The 20,540-nt window shown below is 43.1% G+C and overlaps 1 protein-coding gene across 2 annotated transcripts in view; it reads left to right on the top strand.

Moving 5' to 3' along the window:
- The first annotated feature begins 587 nt into the window (after positions 1–587).
- ANKRD39 (ankyrin repeat domain 39) overlaps positions 588–20,540 on the top strand; it is a 90,903-nt gene continuing 70,950 nt past the window's right edge. Inside the window, exon 1 of one of the 2 annotated variants that reach the window (XM_069214397.1) lies at positions 588–647. In XM_069214397.1, coding sequence (XP_069070498.1) covers positions 606–647 — 42 coding nt within the window. In that variant the 5' untranslated portion in view covers positions 588–605. Of the gene's footprint in view, positions 703–20,540 lie in introns of both variants that reach the window. The other variant, XM_069214398.1, reaches the window with a different exon arrangement.

Consider the following 20,540-nt stretch of genomic DNA (forward strand, 5'->3'; position numbering starts at 1 on the left):
TGTCAACAGAAGTCAAAAGGTTGGGAACCACTGTTCTACACAATCTGTGGATTTTAACTAAAAAAAGGCAAAATAATGAAGACTACCAAAAAAGCGCCCAATTATACTGCATAATTTGACTTTTCTTGCTGCATAATTTACTCAACCCTACCGAATAATTTGTTATTCCCATGCTGCATAATTCCAGAGGCCGGGCATCTCCCTAAAACTGCGGCCCCCCTTCCTACCCGTCCATTTTGAATGGCAACAGCAAGGCCTGCACGGCCAACTATCACATCCGACTCAGGACTGCTGCTCGGTCCCTCATTGCATTACTTGACGCCTGTCGACAACCAACTCAAGGCCGCTCAATTTATAGTAGCGAAATTAACTCAGCTGGCAGCAACCTAAACGTCAGCAGTCTGCAAAGAAAGCCTGTGACAATGAAACTGTTTACACACCGCACCGTAAAGGCACGTGCGGGCTCCACAGCCAATCAACACTTCGGATTTCCCAGCAGCACATATGATTGGCTGCGTGGCCGCCAATTACTTCAGTCCTAGGTCACGTTACGAGTCCCTCCCACTCCCATTCGACGTCCAGAATATGCTCCGCTACGGGATTGGATGTTCTACTCCCCGAAGTACGGAAATTACGGATGGCCAAATGTAATGGTTTAAAAGATAAGTAACAGATGTTTAGTCGAATTCCCGTAAGGTGACAGTAAGTAGTGCACTGGTTGTTCTTTAATTCTGAGGAATTCTGGGTCAAAGGGATGGAGGGTAGTATATAGTAAAGTTACTAAGTGCAGATCTGCCGATACCTGCTTATGTGTCGTTTCCTGTCCTCGTGTATAATACGTTAACTGTGACATTTTCGAACACAATTGTTGCCCTCTACAGTATAATTGCACCAGTTGTAGACCTCACTAAATTTCGACTGCCCGATTTGAGTTCGAGTCTCTTAAATAGTTGCAGAAAAATTGCCCAGTAGCAATCCACCACAGTATAGGTTAATTCTTGCCTAGATTTGCAGAATGCTACAGTCTCCCTTCCGTTTGGTGCTTGATGCACTTCCTCTCAACAGGTGCCTGCAGCACTCCACTCGTTGCTGCACTTTGTATTTTATGGCAAGAACCGAGGCTAACATTATTGCAGTTACCTTTATTGCTGCCACCGTCAGCAGCCACTTTAAAGTACATAGAACACAACAAAGTTCCAGCATAGTAAAACAGCAGAACACTTTTTTTTGCTGCTGCTTACACAGATCAGTACACATACTAGCAGCTCTGAGTGATTGTGTGATAAGGTTGAATGTTTGGAAACTGTCTAGTCCAAGGTTAACTCTACTAGTATATTTCATATTAGCTTCTGTGTCTTTAATAAAATCCAGATTCTCTGTCCACCGCAACTGAGGAAAATCTACATTCTCTCCCTCTCTTGGCTCTACCAACAGTCCATCCCTCCAGGCTACTGCAGCACCCCCTTGCGATTCTGTAGTGCACCCTTGCTGCCGGCGCGTGCATAGTGTCCCGTACAGCCTGGTTCTGAATTGAATATAGTGCCCCTGTCCTACTTCTACCACTCTTCCTTCCTCCTGAATTTTGTAGATTTGCTTGCATCCACCAAGCTTACATAGTGTTTCCTTCCTCCAGGCTTTTGCTGTGTACCCTTCTCTAGTAACCAAAGACTCTCATTATGTGCTGGACATAATTTATTCCGCAGCTAGTTAATACTAATGCCCAGTGCGTTAGGTGGGATGAAAAGGGTTGGTTGGAGATTGGGGAGGGAGGGTCTCTAAAACAGATGTGTCCAAAGAATCATAACTACTAATCCTTCCCAAGAGACATCCCTTATGTAAGTAGGCACATGTCTTTAAGGATGAAAACTAAAATTGTGCATGCTACCTGACCAGTATTTGTGTGCCTCTCTGTGAGTTTCTGTTATTGTATTCAGACATATCGCAACAAAGGAGTGTAAAACAAGCCAGTCCAATCGGTTTTGCCAACGCTTCGCAGTATCAAATAAATGAGTAAGAATGATTATATTGTGAATATCTAGAATGGAAATTGCTGCAATTTTGAAAACATGGCACTGTGAATTAAACATTACTAATGTACATAGCTGCTAAGTTTGCTATTGCCTGTGTGTTACAGTTCCATCTTTTCAGTGTGTGTAGGAGTGACATTCCAGTGGTAAGATGTGTGATACCTCCAGTGACACTTTATCGCTTATAAAACCAAGCAAGGACACCCATTTAAAGAGATAAATATTGCAAATGTCCTCTGAAACGAACCCACCCTTCCCACCTGCTGCCAGCAATTGGGTCACAAGTTCATTGTTAAAAACCTACATGAAGGCATGTGTCTCCTACATGCTGCATTCACTACAGGTTTAGTGGTGAGAGGGAGACTATATATGTGGCTGTCTCTCAATCTGGACTGTCTACAATGCTTTCCACTGAGGGTTCAGATGACACCAGGAGGGTGCGTGAGCTAATTGTGAAAACAAGCTGGGCCCAGGCTGACGAGTGCAGTATCCAGAGCAACCACAGTCACCACTCATTGACCTTAAGGCCAGCTCTCTGACAGACAACTTGGAGCACTTGGAAAGTGCTGCAGACCTCACACTGCTTATACACACCTCAATAGAAACCACAGCGCAAGCACCTCAAGCAATGCGTAGAGGATCTATTGTAATGTGCGAGTTAAAAGTTCAATGCAGGTACATGCTTTAAAACTCCCAATGCTTGGTAATCGCCATGGCTGAATGTGTGTGGAAGGGGCAGTGATCTTTGGAGTGTCTCGGTCACTTCCGTTTTCTGAATATATGAGTTTCCTCTGCTTTTACTCACTCTGCTAGACACTTAACTCCCTTTTTTATCCAACATCTTTGTGAAATCTTTAATTTGCTTATCTTGCACACCTCTTTCCTCTTCAACACTGGCTTGTCACTCTCTTGCACATATTTGCATTCCTCTCCTCCACGTCACCACCCTCTCACATAAACAGTACACCAACTTGCCTGTATGTACTGCATTTTCTTTTCTGTTGGTGCTTTCAACATTTTGACAGCTGTGTACCTCCTTCTCACACTTTTCCTTAGAATTAAAATAGCAATTGGTATATTTGTGACCACTGCTCTGTGCACTTTTCAGGTAAGCCAAGGGCTGGACATGCATGAAGTCTAAACACCTTAATGATAAATTCTCTGGCACTATGCTAAACTCGCACTGCATTAACCACCTCCCCAGAGCTCTGTCATGCCCCATCGTGCTCATCCATCCACAACTTGAACTAACACTGACAACTGGAGCTGGCTTAGTTCACAGTAAGCACCATACAACAGTCACATGTATGAAAAGTCACAAAACAAATCTCCATAAAGCATATACTGTAAGGACATGCACAATAAAATAAAACATGTAAAATATAAACTGGGACTGCATTGCAGATGTGGATTTACATAAGGGCTTTTACAGTCTTGGTTGAGAAGAGAATTCAAATATTGTTTTTGCCTATCAAGTTAAGGACATGAATATACAGCCCAACAGGGACTTGTTTTAAATATATTGTTTAATTGCCCGCTCTGAGATCCCAAAGGTCCAGTCCACGTAACCCTGCTGATGCTGCAGGGTGTGGTTTTTATGAGGTGCGCAGTTTGTGGATGTCTTTGTTTTTGAACTTGAGAATGGAGGATAACACATTAACAGTGCTTGCATGCCCATATGGTGCACAAACATGGTTTTGCACAGTTTTCTCTCATGACTTAGAGCAGATTTTGCCAGGTGAAAATCTTGTGGGCAAACCCCCTTTAGAGTATGCTTTTAGCACACACAGTCCCAATGGTACTCAAATTATAATTTATAAGTCAGACACAATGAGGTCTGCAGCGTTCTTGACTAAAAAGCCAGTTGAAGACTTTTAAGTAGCTATTTTTAAATTGAGTGACCTGTGTTGATAGTATGCTCATGTTACAGTTCTGATCGTAGCTGGGGTAGATGAGCTGCAATAATTCCATTTACATCAACCTGAGCCTCATTCCATCACCAGTGCAAACCCATTACTGAAGGAAAAGGAGATATTAATTCACTGAGTATGTATATAAAGACCCATCATTTGATAGCTGTAAAGGTCATTATCTAGGAGAAGCAAAGGGTAGTTGCAGTACTCTGATTAAGGAGAAGTTAGACATAGGCATCTTTAAAAAATAAATAAATAAAAGAAAGGAAGAAACCAAAGTATCAAAACTATCTGCTCCCAGTGACTTTATTGTAAAGAGAAAAGCTCTCTTTGCTGCTGGCGTTTGCTTAGAAGACCACCATTTCTGAAAAAGACAGCCCTCATGGTCTCGGATTGATTTAGCCGAGGCAGTTGCTACCTCTTCTGTGTCAACTACTTGCTTTTGGAGTTCCAAGACCTGTGTTGTGAGAGTGGAGACTTTGCCTGTGATTTCAGTGACAGCCTGTTGAAGCAGTAGGTTATCGCTCCTCACCTGAGCACAGTGTTGCTGTACATCTGGTCGCTGTTCCTGCATTAGGTGAACAGTTGTAGATAAAGGTGTTTAAGAAGCTGTGGAGTGGGCAATCATGGTGAAACCATCATTGCATCTGATGAGTTGACTAGTTAAGAAGTTTGGATAGACAAAGACCCACCAGGCTTACTATGACTACAAGGTTGAGCCTGGCTGGCCCAAAGCATGTTAGCAGCAGCACCTGATGAAGTATAGCCCAGGGAATGATATTGACTGGAGTAAAGCACCCCGCTACCATGCATATTGTCCCCTCGCCTCGAAGGACTGACGCCTATCTGCAGAGTGAGCGCCGGGAGAATCAGAGGGCTTTACACCTGTCTTCGCCTTTACCCAGCGCGGTAAAGGTTGAGCGTGGGGGGAGTGATGTTCAGTCTTGTTATTCTTAACCTTGGTCCCCCTTCTTAGCCCAGTTGTTCTTATATTGGTGAAGTCCTTAAGTGCAACAGACCAAGACATCAGCTACAAGCTAAGATCAAAGACTTAGAGAATCACCTGCAACGGGATAATTTAAGAGTGTTTGGTGTCCCGGAGGGTAGAGAATGAGATGATCCCTGAGAATTTATTATTCAACTATTTCTCAAGGCTTTTTCAGAGCTGTCGGACTGGGATATGGACTGTCAAAATACAATGAGCCCACCCCCTTCCAATTCAGTGGGATAATGCCAAGACAGACAAAGCATGTCCTCAAGCTTCTCTGATTTATTTTGGCAATTTCCTACTACAACAGGCAGTCTTCTTGATGGTCCGGCCGGCAGCTCCCTTCACCACTAATTTTGTATCTTTCTACCTTTGCTCAGATTTTTGCAAGTCTACAATGGATAGGCATTGGCAACTTCTGCAGTTGATTGATCCCTTGAAGGCAGTAGGTGCACAGATGTTTCTTCAAGATCCTGCTCGGTTGAAGGTTCCTAGGGATGGCCATGTTCAGTACTGTTATACAGAAACTGATGCCTTAAAAATACTTAAGAAATGGCAGGATAAGAACTAATTGTCTAGTGTGTGTATGCTTGCTTAACTATCTTGACATTCAATAATGTTTTATATTGGTAGCTCCTGCTTACTGTATGGTCATCGACAACTGCTAAGATGCATCAGTTAGCTATTTGCGGTTTAGAATCTGATTTCACTTATCGTAAGGCACTGGGGCACGGGGATAGGGTTGGGTTGGTGGTTGGTACACTGTGGCTGTCTGAGGGTCTTGAAAGCCTGAGGGAAAGATGTTTTTTCCCCGTGTTGTGGGTAGGTTTGCTCTTTTTTGTTGTTTTTTGAAGCTCTTGCTTTTTGGGTTCAAAGGATGGGTGGGTTATTGGATGGGGTGGAGACTGGAGGGCTGAGGTTGTAAAAATTGTTGTTGCAATCATGAGCATTTTGAGCATAGCACGTGCATCTAATGAGATTATCACTGCCAATGGATTTATTTCTTAACCAGTCATTATGTCACATTTGAAAGTTATGTTATGGAATGTTGTTGACCTTAATTACCCTCTCAAACGATGACTGGTCAGGGAAAAGATTTTGGTTTTTAAGCCACATATTGTTTGTCTTACACTCATTTGGCATAGAAAGACCGTTTTCTGTATAAGTGGCTGGGTTTTGATCCTATTATATTTACTTGTTAATCAACCTCTATACGGGGGCGTGGTGATTCTCTGCGACAGGAATCTATATTATTCAGTGCAGGGGACGGCTTCAGACTCTAAGGGTAGGTGGGCTATTGCTCAGATGGATATCTTATTTAGGCAGCTTACTGTAGCTGTAATGCATGGGCCTAATCTTGACAATCCTGTCCTATTTGATTGGCTGATTCTAGAAATGTCAGTAGGGTCAGGGGAGACAATACTTCTTGGGGATTTTAAGTGCATTATGAGCTACTCCGACACTACCAATTCAGTGGCTCATCCTCGAATGGTCAAAACTAGGCCTGTCATTCAAGATTTGGCATGGGCCCATAGCCTAGTTGATCTCTGGCATACTCTCTATCCTAAGGTTCCTAGTCACACCTTCTTTTCTGCACCACACAGACATTACTCACGGATCAATCTGGTATTCATTATTTGGCAGATGATTCAATTTGCTACTTTGAAAGTCTGTCCTAAGAGTACGTCAGATCTTAATCCGGTCTTATTGGACTTGCATCGCCCTGCTCTTAGTAAGGTATGCCAGGCATTTACATTTCCTAGATCTTTGTTAGCAAACCCAGCCTACATTGGCTGGATGCACAACTCTTTAAAATAATTTATCTTTAGTAATACAGATTCTGCTGCCCCAATTATTATTTGGGATGCAATGAAGGCCTTTGTTCCTGATATTAATTATCAGCATATGTAGCAGACTGATCGCTCACAGAAGGAGACCATTAGATGGTGTGCCCAACTTCCTGAGGGCTGATGGTCGACACTCCCAAGCCAATAAGGATACAATTTGAATGAGCAACCCATTTATTCTACGATTTGTGGTTGTTTGCTGTATGTTGGATCAACAGCTGCGGCAAAAGATGGCTGCTCAGTACTTAAAACAGAGTGCGGTTCAATATGAGTATGAAGAAAGCATTGGGTGGGCTTTGGCTCAGCAAATTACGGAGAAGAGAAACAAGAATCTAATTAAAAGCATTAAGGGCAGCAATGGCACTCTTTACAGTGGCACTCCTGCCATAGTTGAACAATTTGCAGATTTTTATAAGGGTCTTTATGGCCACCCATCTCCTGCTGTGCCATCTAGTAATAATGGGTATATTCACTGTGCATGTCTTCCCTCTCTTGTTGCTACACAAAGCAGTGAATTGGAGAAGGGTATAACGGCTCAGGAAATCAAGTGTTCTCAGGGCACTACCCTTTGGGAAGGCAAGAAGAATGCTATTCTGTTGGAAATTTATAAAAAATTTCACATTTCATACTACCCTTACTTGTGGGCTTTGCAGCTAGTACTGAAAATAGATGTGAGGTCCTAGCTTCCTGGAATCTTACCAATAATATTGTGTTCCTTATGAAAGAAAAACCGCAAGAAGATAGGGGATCTTATCGGCTGATCTCGTTGATTTTTTTTGTTGCCAAGGTCTTGGCAGCTCGCTTGGTACCTCTGATTCACTCTTTAGTGTTGCTGCAACAACATGGCTTTGTGCCCGGCAGAGACTACTACTAGACACCCTAACACAGCTGTGGTTATTTTCGACTTTGCTAGGAATACCGGTAGCCAGCTTGGTATGATTCGGTTGGATGCAGAGAAGGCTTTTGATAGTGTCCTGGTTCTTCTACTAGTCCGTCTTATCGGTATATGGGATCGGTCAATTTATTGCTTTGGTTAAGCCTCTTTATAAGGGGCCAGTGGCTTGGCCTGTTCTTGACTGGTGTTCCTCCTCCTCATTCAGGATTTGTCGGGTTACTCTTCAAGGATGCCGGCTCTTTCTTTTACTATTTGCACTTTATATTGATCACTACTTACATCATCTTAGTAGGAATCATTTGATCTCTCCCGCAGTATTCAATAGTGTTAAGCTGAAACTTAGTGCATATGCTGGTGATATTGCAATCTATTCTACGGATACCTTGGTAATATCATTTATAGTAAAGATGCGGTCATGGAACCGTCTTCCAATTAGTATTCTAGGACACTGCAATATTGTCAAGATGAATGATCCACACAAATTTCTTTATCTTTTTCGGGCTGTCCCACTGCAGGTTTTAGATCATTTCTTTTGGCATTTTTGAGAGGATAACCATCAGTTTAGTTTGAGGGTGTCATTGGGCCATAAGGGCTATCTGTCTTCTAAAGTCTTCTAAAACTTTGCCCTAATCGAGGTGGTTTTTCTCTTCTCGATGTCAAGCTATATTTTTGGGTTGCCTTTTGCTCTCATCTTAAAAATATTCTTACCCATCACGTGCCCGATGGTTATGCCGTTGGGTACAAACTGGCCCTTAGGCCCGATTTTTGATTTGCTTTGAGCAGATGCAGTGACCCAAATTATTTTAAGAGGGTATGGTTCAAAATTATTAGAGATGCCTTTCGAATCCGTCACGCAAATAGTGCCCGGTATTCTTTGCTGGCTATCCACTCACTAACACCAATCTGGAGAAATCTCACTTTTCCATCTGTCTTTCACGATTCAGTGTTTTTTAAATGGGTCAGTCGGGGCATCACGACTGCTGGTCATTTTTTTTATTTGGATGGAGTATGCACTTTTTCTGCTTTACAAACACTATGGGGGTCATTATGACCCTGGCGGTATTACAACGCCAGGGCCAAAACGACGGGAGCACCGCCAACAGGCTGGCGGTGCCTCCCGGCGTATTTTGACCACGGCGCTACACCGCCGGGGGGCCGGCGGTTTTCCGCCACAATGGCCCCGGCGGTTGTAATCCGCCAGGGCAGCGCTGCCCAGGGGATTACGAGTCCCCGACCGCCAGCCTTTTTCTGGCGGTGTGAACCGCCATGAATAGGCTGGCGGTACGGGGAGTCGTGGGGCCCCCTGACAGGGCCCCATGCGGCTTTTCACTGTCTGCTGTGCAGACAGTGAAAAGCGCGACGGGTGCAACTGCACCCGTCACACTGCCGCAACACCGCCGGGTCCATTTGGAGCCGGCTCCTATGTTGCGGCCCAGCGGGGATGTCCAAATTGGCACCGCAGGAGTGCGGCTGCATTGGCGGCCGCCCGGCGGTTACAGCTTGGCGGGGGGCGGTAGCCACCCGCCAATGTTGTAATGAGGCCCTATATGATCTCCCCCAGTATTCTTTTTTTAAAATAAATATTTACACGTTGAGTATTTCTTTTTGCGCGGTTCAGTTTCTTTGGCTGGGGATAATGATCAGGATATTCTGTCTTATCTTTATACAACAGTCTGTCAATGTTCAATTAGGATTCTGTATCGTATTATGGTGGTTGGTAGGGCAGATAACAGGCTTTTCCATTTATTAAATGGGGTGCCAAACCTGGTCAGAATATTTCACCTGACATAATTTTGTCTACTTTTGATGTCATCAATTGATTTGTTTGTTCAGTCAGCCTTAAACTGCAACAATTCCGTACACTGTGCATGTTATATTATACCCCAGACAGGATATGTGAATAGGCTAGAAATAATATGAATTATAAGACGCATTGCCCCAAATGTGACAGGCATGCTGCTGATATTTATACGTTTACGGAATGCTCTGCACTTAAAACATTCTGGTTTGGTGTTGTGCAGCTGCTGTCTTTTCATTTGCAATATTCTGTTGAATGGTCTGTCAAGGATATTATGCCGGTGTATTAGCTTGATATTAATCCAAGATTCACAACAGTGGTGTCAATTATGATTATCGTAGTCCGTTTATGTATTGCAAGAGTGTGGGTACAATCTATAATTCCCACAGTCTTTGAATGGTGGTTACTGCTTTCACAGACTTATGAGCTTGAGGCTGCTATGCATAAGGCAAGCGTCCCCAAGGGGGGTTTAATATGGTATGGGCTAAAATATTTAGGTGAGGATTTGGTGTAGGTATTTTTGTATTACTTCATTTATTTTTTCTGTTTTACAGGTGATGCTGTGTGTTATCTATTATATTGCTGTATATTTGATCTTTCTTGATTGCAATAACTCCAATAAAAATAAATTTAAAGAAAGCACCATTTGGAAAAACTTAGGATCCACTGGGAGGGCGATCTGGGGGTACTGCTAGGGGAGGAGCATGAATGGTTGACAGCAGTAGGCAGTTGCCGGAAAGTGATATGCAATGGTTGTGTAAAGCTGATCTACTACAAATGTGTACATAGATACTATGTGACACCACAATGGCTGCACAAGCTTGAACCCTCCAGACCAGAGCAGTGCCCTAAATACAAGATTGCACAGGGTTCATACTTATATATGTGGTGGACTTGCCTGGGGAGGGCACCTTCTGGAGGGAGGTGGTCGATAAACTGAAGGATCTGACAGACTTTGTAATCCAGCCCACGGTGCAGCTGTGCATGATGGGGCTTGTGCCGTGACCTAAGCAGGCCAAATGAAGGGTGAAAGTATTAGAGCTGGGGCGAGCAGTGCCCAAAAAATGTGTTGCTCTGAGGTGGATGACAAATAAGATGCCTACCAAAAAACATTGGATGTGGGAATTTGCCAAATGGACATGGGTGGAATGTGGGGTTTGGCATAGATTACTATATAGTGGAATATCCCAGGGAGGCCTGGCTGAGTGGGATGTGGTGGAGGTGTGTTTACAGGCAGAACTGGAGGAGAACACAGAGACGGGTACAGTAGTAATGGGTTCCAATTCCAATTGATGGATTCCAGTAGAATACCACTTTCACCCCCCCACCATCAGAGTTGCTGGCTGGCTAACACAATTCCCCTAAAAAGACACAAGACCACCACAGAGGAGAAATAAATTAGAAGGGTCACCCAAACATACCAAGAGTGTTCAAACAGTCATAGTGTAATAAGGATGTTAAGCTGGCCTGAATCATGGTCATAATTCTAATAAGGAGAGATTATTAAAACACATACAATATCATATAAACCTTTTATCAGGAATAGATTTTTGGCATTCAACTGTAATGCTCAAAACAGCCCCTAGAGGGCACCATAACAAAAATATCATTTGTAAGAAACATGGTCATGTAACCATATTGTTAGCCCCTAGAGGGCATAACCCCGTAAAAAAACAGGAGAAAGTATTGCAGTGTAACCATATACTTAGTGCATAGAGGGTGTTTTTAGGTTTAGCAGGCCTACTGCAATAATATTACAAATAAGGCCTTTAAAACAAAATGTCTCCCAGGTGTAAAACAAAAGTTCTACCCATAAGAAATCTTAAAAGACTCTGAATGGCGGGAGCGGTTATTATTTTGGGGTCTCTATAACTTAGTGTGGGGACCCAGAGATGATGTAGACAGAGCATTTTGAAGGTAGTCCCATTGTCCTAGAACCACCACAGTTATGAGCAAAAATGTTTAGCAAAAAGAGTGCTGTGCAAAGGATTATGTGGCAAGTTTTGTGCTGCGAATATTGTAGTATGTTGACTGCAATGCTCAGAATAGCCTCTAGAGGCCACCACAATGAAAATAGTCTTTGTAAGAAACATGGTCATGTAACTATACCCTAGAGGGCATGACCACACAAAAAATAATGATAATAGATAATGCAGTGTAACCATATATTTAACCCCTGTAGGGCGTAGTACATTACACATTTTCAGGAGTAGCAGGCCTATAGCAATGATATTACAAACAAGGCCCTTAAAACACAGGGTATTTCCAGTCGTAAAACAAAAGTTCCAGCCCTTAGAGCCATTAAAAAGACACTGAATGGCGGGAGTGGTTATTATTTTGGGGTCCTGTAATTATATTTGTGTTTTGACCACTGACTGCACGTTGCACTTAGCCTAGCAGCACACCGTCACATTAGTGACCACCAGTTTCATTTTGCCTATTGACTTTATTTTAGCATTAGCCATTGCCATGTTAAAAGCGGCAAGTAATTTTCCATGCTCACGCTATACAATGTGCTTATGTTTTTATTTTGCATGTTTGCGTGTTCTTTTCCCACCAAGGGCTTAGGCTGATAAGAATGTACTAAGACGTCAGGGAACGTTTTTGTTTTGATTCAGGGCACCTTAAGATTTTGGCCAAGTCCGCACATGTTCTTTTCAAAGCTCACCTAAATAAATAAATCAACATTTTTTGAATAATAAACTTATGTAGTGAGAGGGAGTTTCCAGAATTCTCCTCTCTTGTTTGTTCAAAGTATAAGAGGCCGAGACCAGATGGATCGGGAGTGATTCAGATCTCAGACATGCTCTGGAAACTGAGGTGTGTCACCCTTCCCGTGAGGATAATTGATCTCTCTCTCTCCAAGATCGATTCTGGGATCTGGCGATCTGATGCTAATAGGAGGGAGATGTGCCCATGCCTCATGCTGATGCATATTTTTTCATTCTTGTTATCTGATTTGCATTGATACATATATATATATATATATATATATATATATATATATATATATATATATATATATCATAATGCAAATATACATATATAGATGTATATTGCAGTGGAGAATCATTTGTACATGTTTTCATTTCATTGCTGTGACCATTTTTAAACGTTTGCTTTCAGCATGCTAATCTCCTTTACGAATCTTGCGAAGTGAATTAATAAATGTCTTCTTTAGACTTAGAAGCACATTCCAGAGACTTTTGTCAGTGTTTCAGCTTGGTCATTAGTGAAGCAAAACATTTTGCCGTAGTCGGACAGTCTAAAGGGAGGTTGGAAGTTGAAAGTGTACGATTTAAAAGTGAAAATATGTTTTTATTCAGAGAGTTAAAGGAAGCACCGCAAACCTTTTCTGAAAATGCATGTGAAATTAAAATACCTTATGATGTCTTGGCAAGTGTGTTTTCTTGTTTATCAGGACATCCTGCATTTTCGGATGGGTGCTTGGATAAAACAGAATTAATAAATGTTTTTACTGTTCTTACATGTTTAAAAAAGGTGACCTTTTGAACAGAATGATGACCCTTTTGTTCTTAGTAGGAGGGTTTGGATACATTTGTCTGCTTACAGAAAAATGAATGAGAGATGTAAGCAGTTAGAATATTAAAATAAGAAATTAGAGAAACAACTTGATGACACAATAAATACTGTAACTATGCTGTCTTGTCAGAATAAGTTATTACAAGATAAGGTGGATATCTACCAAGCCGTTGCAGGTAAAGCTGATTTTTCACATTCCGGTAATGAGGAGGCAAAAAAAAGTGGGGGCCAGTGTGAGCTACATGAGCAGAACCTTGTTCGTGCTCAGCCAATATTTAGACAAAAAATACAGAGAAGCCCAAAGATTTTGGTAGGAGTTGAAATGCATTCTTTAAAAGATTACACCCAGAAACAAGTTAAGGATATTAACAATATATTCATGGAGTTTTGTAGAGTAAAATGTGGCTAGGACATAGAGAGATGTTGCTACAGGTAAAACAAAAGATGTTGGAGTTTGCGGCTCCTCGCACTAAGCAAGAGACACAGCGATTCATGGGATTGTTTGATTTTTGGAGACCGCGCGACCCTTATCTGAGTAAAAATGTACCCCTTTGGTACAAAGTGACAAGAAAAAAACATGAGTTTGAAAGGGGTGAAGAGCAGCAGTGTGCTTTCGATTTGGCAAAATAAATAATTCCACTGGCTTTGGACTTGCGGACAGTGGAGGAAGGAGACGTGTTGCATGTAACTATCCAGGGACAATATGTAGATTGGAGCAGGTGGCAAAAGCAGAGAAGAACAGGAGTGCCCCTGGGGTTCTGGACTAACAAAATATCTGATAGGACTCTGAAAAACTGGAGAGAGCCTTTAAATGAAGCCCTCAGGATTTTGAATAACAGACTATTACAAAATGTTAAAATTCTCCTGATACAGCCACACGTGGCCACCAACACCATTGTGTACTGGGAAATAAAATCTGGAGCTTCAGCTCCTTACAGAGCCACACCAGAATCTGCAGGTCTTGACCTACATGCTTACAAAATTGCTCAACTTGTCATAAGTCCAGTGTATGGAGAATTGGTGAGGAAGGGGACTGCCCCATCCCTTCTGACAGTACAAGGAAAGGAAGGTTTTGGTTCAACTGACAAAAACTCTGGTGTTAAGGTGTGGGTGGAATCCCCAAATGGCCCTCCGAACCTGCAGAAATTATAGCCAAGGGCCCTAATAATGTCCTGCTGATCATAAAACTAGGAAAGGAAAATGGAAGCACATTTTAGCTGACAAATGTTCTTTCAAGAAAGATCGTACTTGTTTCTTTTACAGATCATACTATGACTTGCCTCTAACCATGAGTGTGGTGTATGCTCTCCCTTTGGGCCTGTGCATGTGGGGTCGGGAGGGACAGCATCCCCAACCTGAACCTGATTGATCAATCACATTGCACAACACCCCTGCTGCTTTTGAAGGGCAATACCTATGGATCTATTTGACGCAAGTTGTATTTCACAAATCAAAGTTCTGCATGGGAATAATACAGAGTACCATGGATGTCCTCTCAACCTGTGTGATTGCAATTCTAATGGAACCAACAACGTGGCTTGTTATCATCTGGTGACTGCTGCCAGTCACATTAAACATGTTTAAGTTACCAGTTGGCTGACTATTCTCATATGGGAACCTCACTTTTACCTACATTCCAGCAAACATCACAGGTGGATCATGTACCTTTACATGATTAGGACTCATGATGTTTCTGCCTAACTCTATACCAACTTGTTATCCTAGAGACACTATTCAATTAATTGAATACTGTGATTCAATTATTATCCCAATCAGAATATATAAGCTTAAGTCTTTCCATTGTAGGTGTGCCTGGTTTAGCTATTCAGTATATCTGAATGATCAATAAATTAACATGTCTAATGGTTAAAAAAAATACTTTATTGCTTTATAGTGATTGCTTTTATAAATTCATTATGTTGCTGTGTACAATGCATACCTAATTTGCTTGTAATGTTTCAAAAGAAAAAAAAGAGAATTCGATTTTAGGACTATAGGGATATGAGTCATTGGCCAAAAGGGTGGAGTCTAATCATATTTGTGTTTTGACCACTGACTCCACGTTGCACTTAGCCTAACAGCACACCAACACATTAGTGACCACCAGCTTTATTTTGCCTATTGACTTTATTTTAGCATTAGCCACCGCCACGTTAAAAGCTGCAAGTAATTTTCCATGCACACGTTATTCAATCTGCTCATGTTTTTATTTTGCGTGTTTTTGTGTTGATTCAGGGCACCTTGGGATTTTGGCCAAGTCCCAGCGTGTTCTTTTCAAAGCTGACCTAAAGTAATCAGCATTTTTTGAATATTAAACTTATGTAGTGAGAGGGTGTAGGAAGCTGGCTCTGTATATACTAATTCAAAGTGAGAAATAGTGTGCACAGAGTCCACGGGTTCCCCTTAGAGGTAAGATAGTGGCAAAATTAGGTAATTCTAATGCTCTATTTTGTGGTAGTGTGGTCGAGCAGTAGCCTTATCAGAGGGTAGTGTTAAGCATTTGTTGTACACACATAGGCAATAAATGAGGAACATGCACTCAAAGACTTACTCCAGGCCAATAGGTTTTTATATAGAAAAATATATTTTCTTAATTTAGTTTTAGAACCACAAGTTCAAGATTTGAAGTAAACACATAAAATGCACGGTACGCCACACAGGTAAGTTAGGAACTTTGAATTAGAGCAATGACATATACCGTTTTTGTTAAAATGGCAATAAGCTATTTTAAAAGTGGACACACTGCAAAAATCAACAGTTCCTGGGGGAGGCAAGTATTGGATAGATTATGAGGTAAGTAAGACACTCACCAGTCTCAGTTCCTGGGCATAGGCAGCCCACCGTTGGGGGTACAAGGCAACCCCAAAGTTACCACACTAGCAGCTCAGGGCCGGTCAGGTGCAGAGGTCAAAGACGGTACCCAAAACACATAGGCACCTATGGAGAACAGGGGTGCTCCGGTTCCAGTCTGCCAGCAGGTAAGTACCCGCGTCCTCTGGGGGCAGACCAGGGGGGTTTTGTAGAGCACTGGGGGGGACACAAGTAGGCACAAAACACACCCTCAGCGGCACAGGGGCGGCTGGGTGCAGTGTGCAAAGCAGGCATCGGGTTTTGTATAAGAATCAATGGAGGGACCCAGGGGTCACTCTAGCGGTGCAGGCAGGCACAGGGGGAGCTTCTCGGGCCAGCCACCACCTGGGCGTCATTCCTACACTGAGGTTCGGTTCCTTTAGGTCCAGGGGCTGGGGGCGCAATGCTTGGTCCAGGCGTCGGTTCCCTTGTTACAGGCAGTCGCGGTCAGGGCGAGCCTCTGGGTTCTCTCTGCAGGCATTGCTGTGGGGCTCTAGGGGGGTCGTCTCGGGCTACTCACGGGGTTGCAGTTGCCGGGGAATACTCCCTGTGGTGTTGGTTCTCTGGATCTCGAGCCGGGGGCGTCGGGTGCAGAGTGTGAAGTCTCACGCTCCCGGCTGGAAGAGTGAGTTCTTTAAAGTTTGTAGAAAAGTTGCAAGTTTGTTGCAGATTGTTGAGCAGAGCCGCTGCTCACAGTAGTTTCTTGGTTCTGGGGGTCAGGGCAGTCCTCTGAGGCTTCAGAGGTTGCTGGTTCCTGTTGGATGTGCCACTGGTTGCAGGTTTTCGAGTCAGGAGACAGGCCGGTAGGGCTGGGGCCAAAGCAGTTGTCGTCTTCCGTCGTCTCTGCAGGGCTTGTAGTTCAGCAGTCCTTCTTCTTGTTTCAGGTTGCAGGAATCTGATTTCCTGGGTTCTTGGGTGCCCCTAAATACTAAATTTAGGGGTGTGTTTAGGTCTGGGAGGGAAGTAGCCAAGGGCTTCTGTTCTGGAGGGTGGCTACACCCTCTTTGTGCCTCCTCCCTGTGGGAAGGGGGGGCACATCCCTAATCCTATTGGGGGAATCCTCCAAATCTAAGATGGAAGATTTCTAAAGACGGGTCAGCTCTGCTCAGCGCACCTTATGGACTGTCCTGACTGGTGGGTGACTCCTCCTTGTTTTTCTAATTATCTCCTCCAGCCTTGCCGCCAAAAGTGGGGGCAGTGGCGGGAGGGGTGGGCATCTCCACTAGCTGGGATGCCCTGTGGTGCTGTAACAAAAGGGGTGAGCTTTTGAGGCTCCCCGCCAGGTGTTACAGTTCCTGTAGGGGAAGGTGAGAAGCACCTCCACCCAGTGCAGGCTTTGTTCCTGGCCACAGAGTGACAAAGGCACTCTCCCCATGTGGCCAGCAACTCGTCTGGTTGTCCACACTAGAAGTCAGATTGGTATTCAGGGGGCATCTCTAAGATGCCCTCTGAGTGCATGTTACAATAAATTGCACACTGGCATCAGTGTGCATTTATTGTGCTGAGAAGTTTGATACCAAACTTCCCAGATTTCAGTGTAGCCATTATGGAACTGTGGAGTTCGTGTTTGACAAGCTCCCAGACCATATACTCTTATGGCTACCCTGCACTTACAATGCCTAAGGTTTTGCTTAGACACTGTAGGGGCATAGTGCTCATGCACATATGCCCTCACCTGTGGTATAGTGCACTCTGCTTTAGGGCTGTAAGGCCTGAAAAGAGGGGTGACTTACCTATGCCACAGGCAGTGTGAGGTTGGCATGGCACTCTGAGGGGAGTGCCATGTCAACTTAGTCTTTTTCTCCCCACCAGCACACACAAGCTGTGAGGCAGTGTGCATGTGCTGAGTGAGGGGCCCCAGGATGGCATAAGACATGCTGCAGCCCTTAGAGACCTTCCCTGGCACCAGGGCCCTTGGTACCAGTTACAGGGGACTTATCTGAGTGCCAGGGCTGTGCCAATTGTGGAAGCAAAGGTACAGTTTAGGGAAAGAACACTGGTGCTGGGGCCTGGTTAGCAGGGTCCCAGCACACTTTCAATCAAAACTTAGGATCAGCAAAGGCAAAAAGTCAGGGCGTAACCATGCCAAGGAGGCATTTCCTTACAGAAGGAGTTTCTAGAACTCTCCTCTCTTGTTTGTTCAAAGTATAAGAGGCCGAGGCCAGATGCACCAGGAATGATTCAGATCTCAGACATGCTCAGGATGCTGAGGTGTGTCATCCTTCCCATGAGGATAATTGATCTCTCTCTCTCTCCACGATCAATTCTGGGATCTGGCGATCTGATTCTTATAGGAGGGAGATGAAGCAGATGTGCCCGTGTCTCAAGATGATAGATATTTTTTATTTCTTGTTATCTGATTTGCGTTGTGATATATAGATACATATATTTGCTGTGTATATTGCAGTGGAGAATTTCTTGTACATGTTTTCATTTCATTGCTGTTACCATTTTTAAACATGTGCTTTCAGCATGCTGATCTCCTTTACGAACCTTGCAAAGTGAATTGATAAATGTCTTCTTTAGACTATGAAGCGCGTTCCAGAGATTTTTGTCAGTGCATGAGTGTTTCAGCTTGTCTCATTAGTGAAGCAAAACAGGTCCCCACTAACCTAGTGTGGGGAGCTAGAGATGATGTAGACAGAAAGAGTGCATCATGCTGAACGTTTTGATGGTGGTCCCATCGTCTTCGGACCACCACAGGCTGAGTTATGAACAAAAATGTTTTGTAAAAGTCGTGCCATGCAAAGCATTATAGGGCGAGTTTCCCTAATGCAGTGAATATTGTAATATTGGCTCCCTCGCTGTGCTGGGAGAGCCCATTTTGCTTTGAGGATTTCTGTTTTATGTAAAGCACTTATCAATTTCAAGTGTTTTAAGTAGACAGCCACAGGAAAGGACACTGACTAACTAACTGTGAACTATGGGATCATCGCTCCAATACCGCTGATCGAGTTCAAGCTGTTGTGTCTGTTCGCGGTGTGGGCGCCGTGGCCGCCATGCAGCACGAAGGAAGACATAAAAGAAAAAAATAGTTTGCCCACGCTGAAGTATATAGACAATTGTGCAATAATCCATGTAATGGGGTAGTCTGCAAGGCGTGATAAAAACACCTCAAGGCGAGACAAACATAAATCATTTACTAATTACATAAAGTGATTTTTGAAAGGCAAGCCCAGGAATGAATGAAAATGGTGGGAGTGAGATGAGTGTGGTTAAAAGCCCACAATACTTACAACAGGTCAAAGCACTTGCGCGCTTGACCTAAAAAACTAATGCTGATGGAGTGATCCACAACTCTGGACATATGCTTTGAGTTAGAAAAAAAATACATATGATCTGAACAAAGGACAAATTAACCCCCAATAATTTTGTCCTATTCTCTCTTGTTTTCCTTCAGATATATTATGTTTTGCTCAGGCAGTAAAGCACTAATTCTGTACACTAAACTGCAGCTCCCTTTCTTGTCACACGCTTGGGCTCCAGTCGAACTGCAGTTGTAGGTAGAACTGTAGGCAAGCCTACTGGTGGGCAATAGGGGTAATGATAGTAACAATAAATAAAATGTTTTTATGTAACACATGATGGTATGCTATTTCTTAATGAGCTAAATTGATACTACTCAAATTACTAACCTTTTATTTTCTTGGTGGATATATGAAGTACTCAGACCAAAAGTTACTGTCTTGCAGCACCTAGAGAGGGTTGTGCAGAGTTAAAAGAAGGAGGCAGCAGAAAACACTGTATAAGTCTTGCCATAGCGAAGGGAGCATAATTGAAAAGGATAGGAGTAAATCTGACATATGGAATGTTTAGGTAAGAGGAAAAGGCTATACAGTTCATGTGCCAACATTAGGCATCTGACTGGTATATCAGTATATCAATAATCGCAAGTCGGAAGCAGTCTGAAGTCTGCAGAGTTTGAACCTTGTGAAGTAAGAAAAAGATCTGTTTTTAGGCCTCTAATGAATTTTACGATGTAGTTTTCCATTCTAGATGGAGGAGCCCTGTACGTAGAGAGGATTTTCTCCAGTTTTATATTTTATGTCGCAGGAGTGAACACTAAAGCGCCAATGATTAACTCAGTCGTCTGGATGAATGGTAGGGCAAAAAGGTTTGAACAGACAACCTGGCCCATCAGACTTGTGTATAATGTACAGTGTTCTGAAGTGGCTTTTCTTTGTTAGGTAGTCAGTATAGCAATCTGATTGTGGAGTCGATGTGTTCTCTGCATCTTATGTGCCAAATGAGCACATCTGGCTAATTTAAAATTCTGTGCAGTTTGACAGACACATTTTTGCAGAAACCAGTAAGAAGGCTGTTACAGTATTCCAGGCAAGAAAACACCAATGTCAGGATTAAGGAAGTATTTTGATGGAATTGGTGGAAAGTCAAGATGCCCTGGAGTGAACATAGATGGTTTTCTTTTTTAACTGAGATCCCTTGAGAAGTAGAAGTAAGGTCATTGTCAAAGAAGGCAGTCAGATTGTCAGCCTTCTGAACTGGTCTTAGAGGTGGAGCCAAGTGAGTGTGGTCAAGAGAAAGTAATGGCAGAAGAGTTACTTTGACCTGCCAGCAAAATTTCAGAAATCTGACCATTCAGGCAATGCCACTTAAAGTGCATCCAAGTTAAGACTTAATTCAGACCTAATGGCCAGAGCGTTGCATTTGGCTTGGGA

The sequence above is a fragment of the Pleurodeles waltl genome, chromosome 11 (assembly GCF_031143425.1).
Source record: "Pleurodeles waltl isolate 20211129_DDA chromosome 11, aPleWal1.hap1.20221129, whole genome shotgun sequence".
Classification (NCBI taxonomy): domain Eukaryota; kingdom Metazoa; phylum Chordata; class Amphibia; order Caudata; family Salamandridae; genus Pleurodeles; species Pleurodeles waltl.